General features: G+C 39.9%; 1 protein-coding gene across 8 annotated transcripts in view; it reads right to left on the reverse strand.

The window, feature by feature from the left end:
- PATJ (PATJ crumbs cell polarity complex component) overlaps positions 1 to 20,699 on the reverse strand; it is a 409,036-nt gene that overhangs the window by 171,163 nt on the left and 217,174 nt on the right. For all 8 annotated transcript variants that reach the window (XM_038000719.2, XM_038000715.2, XM_038000710.2 and 5 more), the window contains one exon: positions 7 to 203. In XM_038000719.2, coding sequence (XP_037856647.2) covers positions 7 to 203 — 197 coding nt within the window. The remainder of the gene's footprint in view (positions 1 to 6; positions 204 to 20,699) is intronic.

Here is a 20,699-nt window from a genome sequence, read left to right on the forward strand (position 1 = left end):
TCTCACCTCTAAGAGTTCATCTCCAATACGCATTCGTCCATCTGTGGCAGCAGGTCCTTCCGGGTTAATTCCCACCACAAATATGCTCATGCGTGATCGGTCTTTATTACCAGCAAGGCTGAGTCCAAGTCCATTCTTATCTTTTTCAAGTTCAATAATGTGCAGTTCTCCAGGCAGATCTGCATATCTTTGTCTGATTTTTTCTATTAAAAGAATTTTTAAAACATTAAATAGAGTAGCTTGATCTGTATTATTGAGATGTCAGCATTTCCCCATCCTTACTGTGATTTCTCAACCACGGTACCTTTTTTGTTTTTGAAGAGACAGAGTCTTGCTATATTGCCCAGACTGGAGTGCTGCAGTGGCTGTTCACAGGCGTGACTATAGCACACTGCAGCCTCCAACTTCTGCCTCAGCCTCCTAAGTAGCTGGAACTACTAGTATGTGGCACTGTGCCAACCTCTATAATAATTTATTTTTGAGAATGAAGGTACTTAAGGCCATGCATGGCCTTAGATGTAGGTTACAGTTAAAAATTATTTTATTTCCTGCTAAGAAGTTTAACTCACCCGTAAGACCTGATTGTTCAGGTTCACACTGGCCTAGACTTTCTGTGGACTCTTCTTACCTAAGTCAATCAACACAAAGTGGCAGAAACCACGGTCCCTTTCCTATCTGCCCCAACCCACCCACACTAAAAAGGGAAACAAAAATATTAACTGAGCACCAGATTTAAGGCAAGCAAAGTGTTTGGTCTTAGAGATATAACGCTGAACAAAACAATCATGCTTTCTCCTCTTAGGACTTATGGTCCAGTAGGAAAGAAAATCAACAATTAATTCTAAATAATTACGTTAATATATATTAAATAATTACATTAATATATATTAATACGAAGAGTACCAAATAACACTGGGTTATGGGAGCAAAAGCAAGAGGAATTAAGGGTGTTGGTTTAGCTGTCATATTTGAATTCATTCCACAAATCTACCACTTACTCAATATCTAACAATGAATACACTGTTTTATCTATCTCTATGAGGTTCCACTTCTTCATCTATAAATCGTTACTATCCATTTCATGGATGTTGAGAAAATTAAACAACATACATGTTAAAGGGCTTAGCGGCTCATAGTTTATAGGTGTTCTATACTTCTCTTATTCCATCTTCTGTCTCACTTTGCTACCTCTATGTTAGGGTCAAAAGGATCTGTTTTAGGAGATGGCTGGCTACGTCTCACTTGTGTTGGTTCTGTGCAGCAAAACCACACTGACAAATCAGTGTGAGGACAGCACTGCCTTAAGCATGTCCTGTGCCCCACACAGCACAAGATCAGGCCAGGTGTGCCACCACACTCAAAAGCTACATGTCTACTACCATGGCTGGAAGCAATTATCTCATCAGCTTTTAAATAACAAATTAGTAGATTGTGACACTCTTGGAACTCTAAATGCTCATTCTAATGCTTCACTTATATTACATTTGCTGTCCTTAAGAGGGAACCTTGCAAATTAAAAGCTCAAGTCAAATCATTTGTCTTAAGGTAGAGTGGGGAAGAAGACAGCCCAGTCCACTCCATCGCTTTACCAGACTTAACAAACACTGCTTTATAAGTGAGTAGATAAATTTAAACTCATAAAAATGACTTTATGCATGAATTTATAATAAAAAAATAAGGCATAAGGGGGGCTTATTTTAGAATGAAAATAAATCTGCTTTACAAGAATTTTGAAGAGAATCTTAAAGAACTCTCACTGAACAAAGCTTGTTACTAATAAATGAACATATTTAGCAAAATACAGTAAAATGAAGGACTTGCAAGATCACAAAACTGTTAACTATATAGGAAAAGAGTTAAGTCATATTTACACTGAAGTGAATAAATACAAGGCATTTTTGTTGGTCGGCAACCAAGAACAAGATGCTGTGTGGGTACTTGAATGAATAGAGACGAGTAAGACATGCATTACAATAAAGATGCTCACACAGCATAATAGGAAAAATAAAGTTAACACAACAAATATTCAACGACTGCAATTATTTTTTAAATTCCCAACCAATACGACTGCTGGTCACTGAATAAATACTAACTTATTAATTAGATCAGTGAATAAATACTAAATAAATTGTGCCACCAATAATTGCTTTTATTTTATTTTATTTTTTGAGACGAAGTCTCGCTCTGTCACTCAGGCTGGAGTGCAGTGGTGCGATCTTGGGTCACGGCAACCTCCACCTCCCAGATTCTTGTGCTTCAGCCTCCTGAGTTGCTGGGATCACAGGTGTGCGCCACCACACTCAGCTAATTTTTTTATTTTTAGTAGAGACAGGGTTTCACCATGCGGCCCAGGCTGGTCTCAAACTCCTGATTTCAGGTGATCTGCCCGCCTCGGCCTCTTACAGTGCTGGGATTACAGACATGAGCCACCATGCCTGGCCCCAGTAATTGTTTTTAGAATTCCAAAAATGGATATGGCTAGAAAATATTTTTTGGAATTAGGAAAATTTAAGCAGTCTTGAGTATGGTACGCAATTTGATTATGTGATAAAGAATCTTGGTGGGTGAAATGGCAAGAGGAAAATGCAGCTGGGATAGGGAGGAGAACATAGGTAGCTGCTGGCTGCAAACTGGAAATTCTTTGGACTAGTGGGTGGGTGATCAGAAATAAGACTGAAAGGTTAGTTGATAGGCTGTTTACAGCAATAATATTCCATTTTACAGGTTCTGCAGAGGTGCCATAGAGTCCCCCAGGATGGAGGGGTTGAGAGGAGGCTCCATTTAAGATCTTTTCTCCAGATTCAACCAGAGCACTTATGCTCTCATCTGCTTTGTTTATTGGACTTACATGGTAAGACGGTTAAGAAATGATATCACAGCTAAGAAAACAACACGAAACACCAATTTTAACACACCTCTCTCAGAAAGTAATAAAGCATCTTTTTTTTAAAAAAAAAAGACGTTGATAACTTTAACAAGACAATACTCAAAATAGTAGATATAAGATAACTCTACACCTGACAGACACAAAATGCACATTTTTTGCAAATCACACACAGACCAAGTACAGAAACAGACTGCATATTGGGCCATAAAAGAAACTTCAATAGCTCTCAAAGACTCAATATTACACAGGCTGTGTTCTTGAAATATAATGCAATAAAACAAAAAAATTATAAATTAACAATAAAAAGATAACTTTAAAAACCTCAGGTGTTTAGAAATAATATTAGTAAAAAACCCAAGATTTTAAACAGAAAATTAAGAAATACAGTATTCACAATTGAATAAAAATTATAATTCTAGATGTCAAACTCAGGAGACACAGCTAAAGAATTTAGAAGGCAATTTATAATTTTGAAGAATTTACCAGAAAACAAGAAAAGTTAAAAAAAAAAAAAAGCATTATAACCAAGAAATTGGAAAAATAGCTACATAGCAAATGCAAAGAAATAAGAAGACAGAAAATAGCAAAGATAAGGGCATCTGCTAATGAATGAATATAGATCTATCACCAACAAACAAATCAAAATAAAAATACATTCTGAAGTTCAATGAAATTAAAACCTACTTCTTGGAAAACATTAATAAGATAGGCTCTTTAAAAACTTAATGAGAAAAAGTAGATGACAAAAATAAATTACAAAGCTGGATACAGTGACTCATGCTTGTAATCCCAGCATTTTGGGAGGACTGCTTCAGCCCAGGAGTTTGAGACAAGCCTGGGCAACATAGCGCGACCCTGTCTGTACAAAAAGTTTGAAAAGTTAGCCTGGCATAGCGGCACGCACTTACAATTTTGGCTACTCCGGAGGTTGAAGCGGGAGGATCATTAAGTCCAGGAGTTCAAGGCTACAGTGAGTCATGATTGTACTACTGCACTTTAGCCTGGGCTACAGAGTGAGACCTCCATCTCTAAAAATAATTTTTAAAAAATTACAGAACTAAAAGAGAAAAATAACTGCAGACAGGTTTTTTTAAATAAAATTATGGACAGTACCTCAATACAAACTGTAAGTTGGTACATTCTTAAATCTATATGATATAGATACATTTCTCAAAAAAATTAAAACACAATATTTAGTGTTTTAATGTTAGTGAAAAACTGTGATGAACTAGTAGCTATTAAAGACACTGAAATGAGGCTGGGCATGGCGGTTCATGCCTGTGATCCCAGCACTTTGGGAGGCTGAAGCATCACACATTCTTGTGGCAGAATAGAAAGGGTAAGGGTTAGGGTCACAATTAAGTTCAAACACAAGCTAAGGCACTTAACATCTCTGATTCCTTGGACAAATTACTAAGCCTCTATGAACCCAGATTTCTTATGTAAAATGGGGTTGTTACCCTAAAAGTGGATGTTTCCTAAAAATGCCTGGGAGATAGGAGTCCAAGTAATGTTAGGGGAAACAAAACCACATGATTTTTGTTTCCATGATATAGTTATGTTGAGGTTTACAGTTAGTCTTAAGTTGGTGACAAAGCTGCTGTTTTCTATTTAACTTTTTGTTTGTTTTAAGAAAAATGGAGACTTAAGAAAGAAAGCAGTTTTGCCCATGATGGCATGAAGAAAAGTCACACAGCCCTCTGGTGGGAACCATTAGAGGAAGAGACTAACACTGTTCTCCACCGAGTCTCTTCTTTGAGGCAAGGAGAAAACCCTGGAACATCTGCAGGTGCAGAGAAATGCCACCACTGGATCAAGTGTTTGTCCCGTGATATGCAGGCCACGGAAACAGCTTTACAATTGTGTGCTAGTAAAGTGTAGAATCAAAACCCTTTCTGTAGTTTCTGTGTGAGAAAATAAAAAAGTTCTGGAGATGGATGGTGGCACAATGTAAATGTATTTAACACTGAACAATACACTTAAAGATGGTAAAATAGTAAACTTTGTTATGTATATTTTACCACAGTTTAAAAAAGAACCCCGTAAGTGGCTTAAAAGACCCTAAAAAAATTGGTTCCCTTATCAACATCCCACTGAGGGACTAAGTTATAGATTTATTATTCTGACTGTTGAAACCAGCAGCTTCTTTTTTTTTTTTTTTTTTTTTTTTGAGTCAGAGTCTTGCTCTGTTGCCAGGCTGGAGTACAGTGGCGCGATCTTGGTTCACTGCAACCTCCGCCTTCTGGGTTCAAGCGATTCTCCTGCCTCAGCCTCCTCAGTAGCTGGGACTATAGGCATGCGCCACCACGCCCAGCTAATTTTTGTATTTTTAGTAGAGACAGGGTTTCACCATGTTGGCCAAGATGGTCTCGATCTCTTGACCTTGTGATCTGCCTGCGTCGCCCTCCCAAAGTGCTGGGATTATAGGCGTGAGCCACCACGCCTGGCCAAAACCAGCAGCTATATTTTTCTAGTCAATGCTTTTTTGTGACCTTACTATAATCCTATTTATTCAATGAACTAATATGAATTGAATCCAAATTCAGGCCAGGCTTGTGATACAAAGGGAATACAATACTGAATTTGTTTTCAAGGACCTGAAAATCTATCATCGGAGACAAGCACACATACGACTAGTTATAATTCAGAGAGATAAGAGCATTGAGAAAAATACCAGCAGTTGAAGTTACTTGCTTATTTTAGTGTGTCGTCAGGAAAAACAACTAATATCTGCAAACTATACTGAATAGTATAGATGTTCTTGCCAATTCTCAACCCACTGGTCAGCTACACTTTCTACTGGATCATGCCAAGGCCTCGTTTTGGTTGACATTTCCAATAATCCTGCATCTAGCTTGTTCTGACTTTATTTGCCTAAATGCTAAGAGATGAGTTATTCAGCTTTCCTTAATTTCTTTGTATTGTTTTCTGTTTTGTGGGAGAATGAAATAAGCTCAACAGAATAAAACCCAGCAAAAAAAATCCCAACCCTGAAACATTAAAGAACTGGGTATACTTAGGCTGAGCACGGTGGCTCATGCCCGTAATCCCAGCACTTTGGGAGGTTGAGGCGGGCAGATCACTAGCAAGGTCAGGGGTTCGAGACCAGCCTGCCCAATATAGTGAAACCCTGTCTCTACAAAAAATACAAAAATTAGCCGGCATGGTGACACACACCTGTAATCCCAGCTAATCGGGAGGCTAAGGCAGGAGAATCACCTGAACCCAGGAGGCGGAGGTTGCAGTAAGCCGAGATCATGCTACTGTACTCCAGCCTGGGTGACAGAGCAAGACTGCCTTAAAAAAAAAAAAAAAAAAGAATTGAGCATACTTCCTAGTTACACAATTTTATTAATAATTTTTTGGGGCTGGGTACAGTAATCCCAGCATTTTGGAAGGAAGAAAGATTGCTTGAGGACAGGAATTCAAGATTGGCCTGGACAATATAGCAAGACTCTATCTCTACAAAAAATTAAAACATCAGCCAGGCATGAGGGTGGACACCTGTAGTCCCAGCTACTTGGGAGGCTGAGGTGGGACGACTGCGTGAGCCCAGGGGGTTGAGGCTGCACTGAGCCATAATCACACCACCGCACTCCAGCCTGGGTGACAAAAGAAGACCCTGTCTCCAGTTTTGTCCATCGGTCTTCATGGTCCTAGCTGAAAAGTATCTTTTTAGATTCCTTATTTCCTTCGACTTCTCTCCCCTAGAATATAAACTCCATGAGCTCCTTGTCCACCCAACTCTCTGCAGTCTTCTGTACCCACAACAGTGGCTGGCATATATTAGATAGTCCAACTAAACCTACTGAAAACAGAAGTGAGTGATTTTGAAGATCCTATTCAATTGCAAGGACACACTGTTCTGACACTGTCCCAAACAATGCTATATAAAAGGGATTGGAAATCTAAAAGCTTTAGACAGATACAATTTTTTTCTCAAAGACAATTATCCCTTCAGTTAAAAGAAGTAAAACAGTTTCCTCTTTAGAGCTGTATTCAAAATTAAAATCCGTTAGTACTACTAGAAAAACAAATTACTATGTGCACATTATCTTTTAAAACCCACTTTATCAAGCTGAAGAAACTTGACAAGCAAAAAGATTTATAGGTAATCCTTTTTTTTCAGTGCCTCATAAAACAGAAAGCATAATAATAAGAGACTAAAAGTGCCAAATACTCTGTAACACATATACTTCTGTTGAATTTTTATTAACATTTTCAGGCCTTAGAATTTGGGTTATCCTACGATTTTTATTTAGACCCATAGTTAGATGGAGTTTAAAAGATGACAGGTCCAGCCCTTCCGATACTTTAATTGCTATGTTTTCACCATATCATGAAATCAGAGACTTTTAATTCAGGCAAAATGAACTAGGAAATCATGGACCTTCTCTCACAGTCACCCACCCTTACTTTCAGACTCCATTTGATAAAGAAACAAGACCAAAGAATGAAAATCTCATATAAGGTTATGAAGCTAATTTATGGGTAGAAACTATAGACTAAAGAGGCTTGTAAAGAGTATTCTTTTATTAGGTTCGTACAAAAGTAATTGTGATTTTTGCCACTAAAAGTAATGAAAAAAACCATGATGACTTTTGCACCAACCTAATACTTGAAGCCAACTTAGTTCTCTCTTAAAATTAAGCAACAGAAAAAAAAAAAAAAGAACCCATACTTTGTTTGTCATACAAAAATACACACCACACACACATAAATTATGTCAGTACTAGCTTTTGGCAACAAAATATGAAAAGTGTTATAAAGTCTCCTAGCATATAGTTCAATTTTTTCTCTAACAAATCATGTATAAAATTCTCTAATATCATTTTAAAGGAAAGATAAAATGACTTTGAATTTCTCCCTCAGTTTTAAGAAGCTATCTTCAGAATCCTTACATGGTCATAATACCTCATTGTATGAAAGAAATATTTCACAGTTTACTGTGTCATCGATTCTTCCCCACACTTTCGTAAATGCCTCCATTTGCAGATGAATTGACTGATACTCGGAGAACTGAGGTGACTTGGCCAATGTCAGGGTCAGTTCTGCTGAATCCAAGTGCTGTGACCTGTTCATCACACCATCACAGCTATCTCTTCAACTGGTAGACATTTGAGGTAATAAGTTCCCTTCAGAGCTGAAACAATGGTTCCCAGACCTATCTCCTTAGATTATTGGTCAGGCTTAGATTTATTGCTATTGTCAGGATTCAGAACACAATACCCTAAAAGGTAGCACCTTAGCAGACTGAGTATTTTACACTGACGGAAACTGAGCAAACCACAGAAGCAGGATTATGTGTTCTGACCTTCTCTTACCCCCTCTCTCCTGAAGTGGCCACAGAAACTAGAAAGCCCCTGCCCTCACTTCCCAGAAGCAGGCCACAAAACCTAGGAAGGTCACTCTCTGACCTCCCTCCCTTTCCCCCCTGCAGAGGTGTATGTGACAGGTGTCCTGCCCTGCACCCAGAGGAAGGGAACAGCACACACAGATGCACAAGAATCGCAACAAGGCTGAGCACGGTGGCTCACGCCTGATACTCCAGCACTTTGAGAGGCCAAGACGGGTGGATCACCTGAGGAGTTTGAGACCAGCCTGGCCAACAAGGTGAAACCCTGTCTCTACTAGAAATACAAAATTAGCTGGATGTGGTGGCACACGCCTGTAGTCCCAGCTACTCGGGAGGCTGAGGCAGGAGAATTGCTTGAACCCGGGAGGCGGAGGTTGTATTGAGCAGAGATTATCTCACTGCACTCCAACCTGGGTGACAGAGTGAGACTCTGTCTCAAAAAAAAAAAAAAAAAAAAAGATTATAACAAACAGGCATTCCTGAGTTCCCCCCCTACTAGATCATACCCTTTTGTCCTCCAGTCATACTTCTGCAGGACTGTCCATAAAAACAGTTTTCCCTGGGTCTTTGGGTCTTTCTTTCTGAAGGCTCCTGTGTTGTATAAAATTTTGCATAAACAAATTTGTTATGCTTTTCTCTTGTTAATCTGCTTTTTGTTATAAGGGTCTCAGCCACGAACCTTGCAATGGGTGAGGAAAAAATAATACTTTATCCCCCATACTACCTAAAACATCACCCTTGGCGCTTATAAAACAGAACCATGACTGGGTCCCACAGGCTGAGATTCTGAGCAAGGTTGTCTGGGGTAAGGTTTAGGAATCTTTGTAACGAGGTACTCAGGTACTTCTCATGGGCCACTAGGTTAGTAAACTACAGATGAATCTCTCATGCAATGCAGTCATTTCTTTCCAAGAAAAGTATGTTGATGATGACAATCAACAAAAGTTCACAGAGACCAAATTTAAGGCAGTCTTTACATAGGGCAGTCGTAAGACTAATCTAACATGGACACTATCTCTGTCTCCACAGTCAGGCTTCAGGATTAAATAAGAGGTTTATTTTGATTGCATAATAGATTTCCCTTCTTCTCAGCCTCCTAGGCTGCCTCCCTCCATCCCAAATCTCTGGGGTTTCCTGTAAATCTCTGTGACAATTGCTTCTCTTTAGTAAGTACGACGAAAGCTGAACCTAGAATTTCAAGGGGAGAAGGGAAAATGATTTGGTTTTTGAAACTGACTTGGTTTTTCATTTTTGAAAAATCAAGACTGCAATGCCAGTTTAGTTTTTAATTCAAAACTTAAGATAGAAACAGTAGCACTCCTCCTGTGCATGGCTGAGTCAGCACAAACTGTTGTGCAGCATCAGACATGTGGCTTCACTGCAGGGAACCCCGCATGGCCTGGCATTTGCTCTAAGGGCTGCTGGGAGTCGTTGCCACAGCAACCAATGGGGCGAGAAAAGGATAGGTGGAAAGAAAATGTATAGAGAATGGTTTTCTTAAACTTTACTCATTTCAATTTCACTGAAAATACATTAAAGAGGTGGAGTAAAGAGTATTCTTTTACTTGAAGTCAATGAAGTTCTCTCTTAAAATGAAGAAACAAAAAAACTAAAGAACCCATACTTTGTTTACTATATGAAAATGCACACCACACACACACACACAAATTACATAAGTACTAGCTTTTGGCAACAAAATATCAAAAGTGTTATAATGATCTAGAATCTTACCACATCTGGTATTTCTAGGAAATATCTGTAAAAACAACAGCCATTTTTATATAGACTTTTGCTGACTTTATTTTTTTTTATTTTTTATTTTTTTTGAGACAGAGTCTCATTCTGTTGACCAGGCTAGAGTTCAGTGGCACAATCATGGCTCACTGCAGCCCCAACCTCCCGGGCTCAACCAATCCTCCAGCCTCAGCCTCCTGAATAGCAAGGACTACAGGCACGTGTCAGTTTTCACTGACTTTTGATGGGATTCAGTACACACTACCCCACAATATAGCATCTTGGCATTTGAGAAACCAGCAGAAGCGGGAAGGTAACTCTCACTTCTCCTACCCCTTCTCCCCTGAAGCAGGTCAAAAAACCTAAGAAGGATTTCTCTGATCTTCCCCTGAAGCAGGTGATAAGACCTTCACTACAGAGGTGCCCTGCCTACACCCAGAGGAAGGGAACATCCTTATCTCTGAAGACACAGGGACACAGAGAAGAATCTGAGTAAGTTCCTCCTGGTTTATTGCCATTAGATCATGCCTCCTTTGTCCAATCCTACTTCTCCATGGCTATTTACTTCTCTGGTTTAAACCTAGCATAAACACCACACAGGTTTGTTTCCTTGGGACTTCATTTCCTTATGAAGGCTCCTGTGTATATTACATAAATGTGTATGCTTTTCTTTGGTTAATCTATCTTTTTTTTTTTTTTTTTTTGAGACAGAGTCTCCCTCTGTTGCCAGACTGGAATACAGTGGCGTGATCTTGGCTCACTGCAATCTCCGCCTCCCGAGTTCAAGCCACTCTCCTGCCTCAGCCTCCTGAGTAGCTGGGATTACAGGTACGTGCCACCACATCCAGCTAATTTTTGAATTTTTAGTAGAGACAGGGTTTCACCATGTTGGTCAGGATGGTCTCAATCTCCTGACCTCGTGGTCTGCCCACCTTGGCCTCCCAAAGTGCTGGGATTACAGGTGTGAGCCACTGCGCCTGGCCTAATCTGTCTTTTGTTGTTATAAAGATCTCAGCCATGAACCTAAGATGGAAAGATATTTCTCTTCCCCTCTACTTATGCAGTGTGTTAGTCAAGTGGCTGTAGTTCCTTTTTCAAATAACCTAGATGCCCTCCCATTTCTAAATAAAAATCAGAGATGAGTAGATAAGTAAACTACTTCTTTTGGCACCAGGCTTTATTCAAGTATCCCTGAATGAACATCAGACTAGAATAATTGGAGAGAGAATAGTCTCTTGATGCAGCTGAACACTCATGCTTATTTTAAACATGGATTTTCTAGCCCCAGGACAATGTCGTCTGAAGAAAGGAATCCCAAGTTGCTCATAATTCTGTATCAAAGCATCGATGCCTTTTTCTTGTCCAAGAAAGCCAAGAACATTTCTCCATTATTGTCACAGAGTGTTTTCGTATCATCATAGGATATTAGGTGTTGCTAAGTAACAGAGCCTTTCTCCCAAGAAAGAAACTTAATTCAAGTCACTGCCCAGTATTTTAATAGCAAATGTTCAACACACTGGAATAATGACTCAGTACAATTTCAGAAACATTTAGTCATCTGTTGTTTCCAAATAACAAAGAATAATATAATACAGAGAAAACATTTTAAAGCACTCTTCTATATATTAAATATAATAATTCCACTTAAAAAAAATCAGGTAAAATAAACATCTCAATCTAACTTTTCTCATGCACTAACCAACTTCTAATTCTCTGAGTTAGTACTTTCAGATTTGAGAAGTAAAAATATATAAAAGAAACTGTAACTTATCAGAAGAAACAGCACAGGCTGGGCGCAGTGGCTCACGCCTATAATCCCAGCACTTTGGGAGGCTGAGGCGGACAGATCACCTGAGGCTGGGAGTTTGAGACTAGCCTGACTAACACAGAGAAACCTCACATCTACTAAAAATACAAAATTAGCTGGGTGTGGTGGTGCATGCCTTTAATCCCAGCTACTCGGAAGGCTAAGGCAGAAGAATAGCTTGAACCTGCGAGACGGAGGTTGCAGTGAGCTCAGACTGTGCCACTGTACTCCAGCCTGGGCAACAAGAGTGAAAAACAGAACGGAAGGAAGGAAGAAAGGGAGGGAGGGAGGGAGGAAGGGAGGGAGGGAAGGAAGGAGGGAAGGAAGGAAGGAGCATATGAAAATGAATGTCCAAACTAATAGAGAAAATCTCTTCCTGTAAGAGATAAACAACATCAACAATAAACAAATAGAAAAAATAAAAAAAAAGGTGACTTTCAGAGAAGAGAGAATAGTGAATCAGAGGAGGCACAAAGTGACTTCTAGGTATTAGTAATGTTTTATTTCATTACCTGGATGGTGGTTATGTGGAAATATACTCTGTGAAAATTCAGCAAACGACAGTACAGTTTTCTGTTTGTATTTCAATTAACTTATTTTTATTTAAAAATTTTTTTAAGCTTTTTTTTTTTTTTTTTGAGTCTTACTATGTTGCCCAGGCTAGAGTACAGTGGCTATTCACAGAGGCTGCCTCATAGTGTACCACAGCCTCAAACTCCTGGCCTCAGAGATCCTCCTGCCTTAGCCTCCTGCATAGCCGTGGGACTACACATGTTCACTACAGCACCTAGTTAATAAATTTATTTTTAAAAAAGAGACGTAAACTACTGTAATGCCAGCCAGCACGGTGGTTCACAACTGTAATCAGTGTTCTGGTTGAATCTGCGAGAAAAAGTCTTAAATGGAGCTTCCCCTCAACCCCTTATCCCTGGGGGGACTCTAGGACGCCTCTATAAAACACCTAAATTGGAATATTATTACTGCAAACAACCTATCATTTAATCTTTCTAATCTTCTTTTTTAAATTCTACTATTATTTCCTTTTTCTTGCACTGGGAAAGATGAATTAACCTTTTAAACTTTCCATCTTATTTCTTATCACCTACCCACTAATCCAAAGAATTTCCAGTTTGGGCTGGGCACAGTGGCTCACGCCTATAATCCCAGTTTGGGAGGCTGAGGTGGGCCAATTACTTGAGGCTAGGAGTTCGAGATCAGACTGGCCAACATGGCAAAACCCCATCTCTACTACAAATACAAAAAAATTAGCTGGGTATGATGGCACATGCCTGTAATCCCAGCTTCATGGGTGGCTGAGGTTGAAGAATCCCTTGAGCCTGGGAGGTGGAGGATGTAGTGAGCCATGATCACGCCACTACCCTCCAGCCTGAGCAACCGAGCGAGACCCCATCTCTAAAAAAGCAAGCAAACAAAAAATACTATTATGTGAGGACCTTGTTTGAATCCCATTTGAACAAGCCAATTGTAAAAATATATTTTGAGACGATAAATTTAATTACAGATTATATATTAGAAAAAAACAAAAAATTATGATGTTAAGAAAATCAATGGTACTGTAGTTACATGATTAAGAGATGAATGTGTATGAATAAAATGACATAATGTCTGGGGATAATTTGAAAATATTTCAGTAAAGAAAAATAAAATATAAGGAATAGGTGAAATGAGTATAATAAAATCTTGGTAATTATTGAGTCTGGGAGAATTTGCTGACTATTCTCTTTATGTTGGTAAATGTCTGAAATTTTTCACAACTGAAAAACAAAACAAGGCTGGGCGCAGTGGTGCATGCCTGTAATCCCAGCACTTTGGGAGGCTGAGGCGGGCAGATCACTTGAGGTCAGAAGCTCAAGACAAGCCTGGCCAAGATGGAGAAACCCCATCTCTACTAAAAACACAAAAATTAGCCGGGCGTGATGGTGGGTGCCTGTAATCCCAACTACTTGGGAGGCTGAGGCAGGAGAATCACTTAAACCCAAGAGGCAGAGGTTGTAGCGAGCCAAGATTGTGCCATTGTACTCCAGCCTGTGTGACAAGAGCAAGACCCCATCTCAAAACAAAAAAAAAGAAAGAAAGGAAAAAACATCCTCATAACGATGCTATAAGTATAACCATCCCATCTTACAGATAATGAAGCTGAGGCCAGTGGAGGTTATGGAACTTACCTAAACTCAAAGTAAGGAATTGGTAAGATTTGGGTTTCAGGTGTGGGTATGTCTCACTTCAAATCCTGTGTGTTTACCCATCAACACAAGGAAAATAAAGCAGCACGTTATGTCACATCTGCTAGAGTTGCAGAAGGAAAGCCTAAAACCTTCCTCAGCCCTTTTGGAATTGACAATTTAAGGCGAGACATGGAACACACATAGGCAGTCCCCAGAGCTGAGCCTTAAGAAGCGTGGCCACAGCACACACAGGATGACTTGAAAAGGGGAGAAAGAGACAGGAAGACCAAGCATGATTATAAAATTAGACTGGTGGAGAAAAAATTAGAGGCAAAATTAGCATGTGGTAGTAGAAAATAATTTGAAAGCCAACAGGCTTTTGAACTGTTTGGAAGTCCAAAGTAAAGGAAGCTGAAGGCTAACAAGGAAGCTGTTATCTGATCCTTAGAGGCATGGAGTGAAACACAAGCAGGTGAGAATTCACTTTGGGCTGGTTTATGGTATCCACAGACAGCTGCAGCTGAATGTTGCTTGGAGCTCAGGAATGAAGGAGATGATAAGCCTGAAACTGCTGCTAGGACCACGTGGACAGAGGTTCCAAACATCTGGACCAGGCAGAGATGCTGAAATGCTTTGAACAGTGTTTAAAGATGAATTACCACTTAACAGTGGGAAGGAGGGCTGAGAGGGCAAGAATAGGAAAGCTGACCATTTAGGAGGCTATTACCATGTACCCAACAATTACAGGAATGGATGTACACTGGATTAAGGGCATCGACTGGAAGAGATTAAAAAGAACTCAAAGAGTTGGAGAAAAAAGGAATAGCTGACTTTACTCCACCTATTTATTTAAAAAAAAAATCTGAATACTGGCTCTGGGCTAGACACTATGCTATTTGCTAAGGATATAAGGGTGAAAACAAAAGGAGCAAAGATTGAATTAGGTACTATCAAAAGCATAAAAAGTTCCAAATATGATTGAGCTCTTTCAGTCACATAATAGGAGACAAAGAAGGATTCAACTTCAGCAATCAGTACCTAAACTCTTAAGAATCACACTGAATTTGGGTCTGGGCATGATGGCTCATGCCTGCAATTCCAGCACTTTGGAAGGCTGAGGCAGGAAGAATGCTTGAGCCCAGGAGTTCGAGACCAGCTGGGAAATACAGTAAGACCTCCATCTTCACAAAAAATTAAAAGAACATTGGCCAGGTGTGGTGGCTCATGCCTATAGTCCCAGCTACTCAGGAGGCTGAGGTAGAAGGATCGCCTGAACCCAAGAGGTCAAGGTCACAGAAAGCCAAGATCATGCCACTGCACTCCAGCCTGGGCAACAGAGTGAGATTCTGTCTCAAATAAATAGAAAATAACAATGAAATCACACTTAGTTTGGAGACAGCAAGAAACCAGTCCAGAACCTTCACAATCAAGGACACTACAGATCATAGAGCTTCATCACAAGTGAATGGCAAAACAAAGAATATCATTCAGAACTCCTCATGAATTAAGCCAGTTTTGTAACTGAGTACCCCCATTTTTCTAGGAGATAGAGAATGAGTTATTTTTAAATTATTATTTTTTAGTATAAATAAAGTGACTTTTTATTCCAAAGCTAGCTTAGGGAAAGAAGCACAGGCTTCCTGCCTTGAGGGTATCACTTTGCTTTTGGAGCAGAAAGTGTGTTTGTTTGTTTTTTGAGATGGAGTCTCGTTCTGTCATCCTGGCTGGAGTGCAGTGGCATGATCTCGGCTCACTGCTTGGAGGCTGAGTCGGGAGGATCGCTTGAACCTAGGAGGTGGAGGTTGCAGTAAGCCGCGATTGTGCCATTGTACTCTAGCCTGGGCAACAAGAGCAAAACTCTGTCTCAAAAAAAAAAAAAAAAAAAAAACCGAGAGAGAGCGAGCGAGAGATGGGGGTATCTCTCAGGCAATTATCTAATGGAGAAGACCTAGTTGGCAAATGATCAATCTACAGTGACAAAGTTCAAGTTCACTGACCACCTTTAGGCTTAAATGAAATGAAATTAGTTTAGTACAAGGAAGTTTATCCACCCTAATTGGTGGTCACATATGTGCCCAAGCTCAAAGTATCAGGCTCACAATGTCAGTTTTGCTCGACATGTCCTTTGAAGCCTTTCTACAGAAGTGTACCACTGTGCCTAAACCAGCATGTCCCAGTGTGGTCCTGGGATCACCAGAAGAAGTCCTGTACGAAGTGCTGGTGGCTGGGCTCCGTGTCGTATCTTCAAAATCGAAATCTCTGGGGATGGGGCCAAGGAGTCACCATTTATAAAAGAAAAAAAAAAAGATCTTTATGAAATTCTTATGCACTAAGTAAAGTCCCTATCCTAGCTCAAAATGCCTTTATAACCCTTAGAAATGCCTGAATATGAGAGTCATAAAAAAAGGTCTGATAATTACCTCAGATTTTTAACTCAGTCTTAACAGAAAACAGTAAACATGTTTTAATTTTGAAAACAGCACTGAGAAAAGCCAAATGTAATTTTAGAAACACTCTCTACAATCATTTGTTGTATATTTTAATTACCAGGAGAACACAGAACGTGGTTCTTTAATCACTACGAAAGTGGTGAGCTGCAAGCTCACTATGGTTACAGTGTAGTAGAAATGTGCTAGGGTTGGGCCGAGTTTGCTTCCTGGTCACCCCACAGTCATGCAGTAATGCTCAACGAGAGCTCCGCACTGCATCAGATCGTGGTCATCAGCAGTGGCACTGATAATCTTAATATTTAATCATATTTCCTAGAAGGAAAAATAATGGTAGTTTTCAGTAATTAAAGGAAACTGCAGTAGAATGTAGAAAAAGGATTAAAACATGTTATTTCTCAAACTGACCTGGTTCCTTTAGTGACTGATAGCGTGGAGCTTCTCTCTGCACACCTGCTTAGGAAACCATCAGGCTGTGTGCCCAGAGCCCTGTACATACGTATTATTTCCAATAACCATCAGAATAAGCCTCAGGGAGGAAGCAGAGTTCCAGCTGAGATTTGGTGGTATTTTGTTGTATCATCTTTAGTCATTTATTGCTTGTAGCCTCACTCTCTTGTCAGCTCAATGAGAGAAGAAACTAATTCTGTCTCATGTAGGCAGAGTTTCTGGCCCAGAGTAGGTACAGCATAATATATCAAAACATTACAGAAACACGAGCTTACAAATTTGTCGTTTTCTGAATTGGTCAAGAAACAGGCTATTTATTAATAAAAATTTCTAATTAATACACTTTTACTTTCCCTAGGAATTAAATTTTAAGAAAAGATTCCAAGATTAAGCTGATAGAATATCCTTTTTGGGGCCAGCCGCGGTGACTCACGCCTGTAATCCCAGCACTTTGGGAGGCTGAGGTGGGCAGATCGTGAGGTCAGGAGATCGAGAACAACCTGGCTAACAAGGTGAAACCCCATCTCTACTAAAAATACAATACAAAAAAATTAGCCGGGCGTGGTGGTGAGTGCCTGTAGTTCCAGCTACTCAGGAGGCTGAGGCAGGAGAATGGTGTGAACCTGGGAGGCAGAGCTTGCAGTGAGCCTAGATCGCGCCACTAAACTCCAGCCTGGGCCACAGAGCGAGACTCCATCTCAAAAACAAAACAAAACAAAACAAAACAAAAACAAAGAATATCTTTTTTGGGTGATCCAAATGTTTTGTCATTATTAAAAACACTGTATTTGGGGTATTTTGAACCAGAGTCTATCAGAAAAAAAGTATACAAGTTTTAGAATCAGAAAGAGCTTCACTAGAAAGTACATGGTGAAGTCAAAAAGATCTATTTTGCAAATTCCCCTGAAGCCACACTGTACTTGTGGACCTTCTGAAAATTACTTAACTGTGTGTCTGCTTCTTTAATCACTTTTCTTGCCCTAGGAATGGCAGAACATAGAATTAAAGAATGTAAAGTATTTAACTTAATGCCTCACACCTAGTAGTTACAATGTACCAGAAGTTTGTTCCCTCACAGCCAAAACTTCCCTTCCTTGTTTCTTATGGAGAGTGTCTTAAAGTACCATGCAAACCAATTTTAATTACATAACCTTGCTTTTTAAAATTATTGTTGTCATTACTTTTACAGATGAGGAAACAGGCTATGAGAGTTTAAGAAACAGGCACAAAACGACACAGTACATAGAATTGCTTTAACATTTAACTTTTAAATGGTAACAGAAAATCCCATGACACCCCTTAAAAATAGTTTTATGAGAAAGAACATCAGAAATACTATAATTTGTTTAATACAGGTTGGGCATTCCTAATCTGAAAATCCAAAATTAGAAATGCTCAAAAATCTGCAACTTTTTGTACACCAACATGAAGCCACAGGTGGAAAATTCCACACCTGTCCTCACATGACGGGTCACAGCAAAAACTTTATTTCATGCACAAATTTATTTAAAATATCGTAAAAATTACATTCAGGCTATGTGTATAAGGCATATGTGTGTGTGTGTGTGTGTATATATATTAAAAAAGAATTTTATGTTTAGGCTTGGGTCCCACATATAGCTTATTAGGTATACGTAAATCATCCCAAATCTGAAAAAATCCAAAATTTGAAACACTTCTGCTCCTAAGCATTTCAGATAAGACAGACTCAATCTAAACATAATTATTTTGTCCACATTTAGTTATTTATTTATTTAGAGATAAGGTCTCACTCTGTCACTCATGTTGGAGTGCAGTGGTATGGTCATGGCTCACTGCAGCCTCAACCGCTTGGGCTCAAGTGATCCTTCTGCTTCAGCCTCCCAAGTAGCTGGGACTACAGGTACCCACTGCTTATACCTGGATAATTTTTTTTTTTTTTTTGAGACAGAGTCTCGCTCTGTTGCCCAGGCTGGAGTGCAGTGATATAATCTTGGCTCACTGCAAGCTCCGCCTCCCAGGTTCACGCCATTCTCCCACCTCAGCCTCCTGAGCAGCTGGCACTACAGGCACATACCACCACGCCCGGCTAATTTTTGTATTTTTAGTAGAGATGGGGTTTCACCATGTTGGCTAGTCTGGTCTCAAACTCCTGACATCATGTGTTCTGCCTGCTTTGGGCTCCCAAACTGCTGGGATTATAGGCATTGGCCACCACGCTCGGCCAGCCGAATTTAAACACCTTTTTTATTTTATTATTATTTTTTTTTAAGAACTGAGGCCTTGCTCTGTTGCCCAGGCTAGACTGTAGTGGCACGATCTTGGCTCACTGCAGCCTCAATTTCTGAGTTAAAGTGAGCCTCTTGCCTCAGCCTCCCCAGTAGTTGGGACTACAAATGTGCCACGCCATGCCTGGTTAACTTTTGTATATTTTGTAGAGATGGGTCTCACCATGTTGCAAGGCTGGTTGTAAACTCCTGGCCTCAAGAAATCCTCCCATCATAGCCTCCCAAAGCTCTGGGATTACAGGTGTGAGCCACTGCACCCAGCCTTAAATATCTTTTCTATGTGTCATGGAACTCTTTTCTGGAAGCTTTAATCTGCTAATCTATATATTTAGTTAACTAGCTATTTTAAGAATAGTCAAGAACACATAAGAAATTATACTGCTTTTTAGGCCAGGTGCAGTGGCTCACGCCTCTAATCCCAGCACTTTGGGAGGCTGAGGTGGGAGGTTCCCCTGAGGTCAGCAGTTTGAGACCAGTCTTGCCAACATAGTAAAACCCCGTCTCTACTAAAAAAACAAAGATTAACTGGATGTGGTGGTGCACGCCTGTAATCCCAGCTACTTGGGAGGCTGAGGCAGGAGAATGACTTGAATCTTGGAGGCAGAGGATGCAGTGAGCTGAGATCATGCCACTGCACTCCAGCCTGGGTGACAGAGAAAGGAAGGAAGGAAGGAAGGAAGGAAGGGAGGGAGGGAGGGAGGGAGGGAGGGAGGGAATTATTAATTCCCTTTTTAATACAACTTAGTGTGAACTAAAATAAACTGTAACAAAACAGATATTACCTCTAGAACTCATTATATTAGAATAAATAGCATTCAACTAAAGCTTTTAAAATAGTTCCAAGAGTATCAAAATACTATATAGGCCAAAATTTCCACTCTCTTCTGATTTGGATAGGTAAGTATAAGCAAGCAAGTAAACAAATTGTAAAAAGGGATAATGTGTGCTGTTGCTTTTTATTCTATACAATTAACCCTGAGCAATCCAAGTTTAAACTGTGTGGATTCATGTATATGCAAAATATCTTCCAACCCTGCCACCCCTGAGACAGCAAGACCAACCCTGTCTCTTCCTCCTCCTCAGCCTACTCAACATGAAGATGAGGATGAAGACCTTTATGATGATCTACTTCCACTTAATGAATAGTAAATATATTTTTTCCTCCTGATGGTTTACTTTATTTTTTTTTTTTGAGATGGAGTCTTGCTCCGTCTCCCAGGCTGGAGTGCAGTGGCACGATCTCGGCTCACTGCAACCTCTGCCTCCTGGGTTCTAGTGATTCTCCTGCCTTAGCCTCCTGAGTAACTAGGACTACAGATATGTAGCACCACACCCGGCTAATTTTTTGTGTTTTTAGTAGAGATAGGGTTTCATCATGCTGGCTAGACTAGTCTCGAACTCCTGACCTCAAACAATCCACCTGCCTTGGCCTTCCAAAGTGCTGGGATTACAGGTGTGAGCCACCATGCCCAGGCTGGTTTTCTTAACATTTTCTTTTCTCTAGCTTACTTTGTTATAAGAATATATATAATACATATACAAAATGTATGCCTAATTGATTGGTT

This window comes from Chlorocebus sabaeus, chromosome 20 (assembly GCF_047675955.1).
Source record: "Chlorocebus sabaeus isolate Y175 chromosome 20, mChlSab1.0.hap1, whole genome shotgun sequence".
NCBI classification, from domain to species: domain Eukaryota; kingdom Metazoa; phylum Chordata; class Mammalia; order Primates; family Cercopithecidae; genus Chlorocebus; species Chlorocebus sabaeus.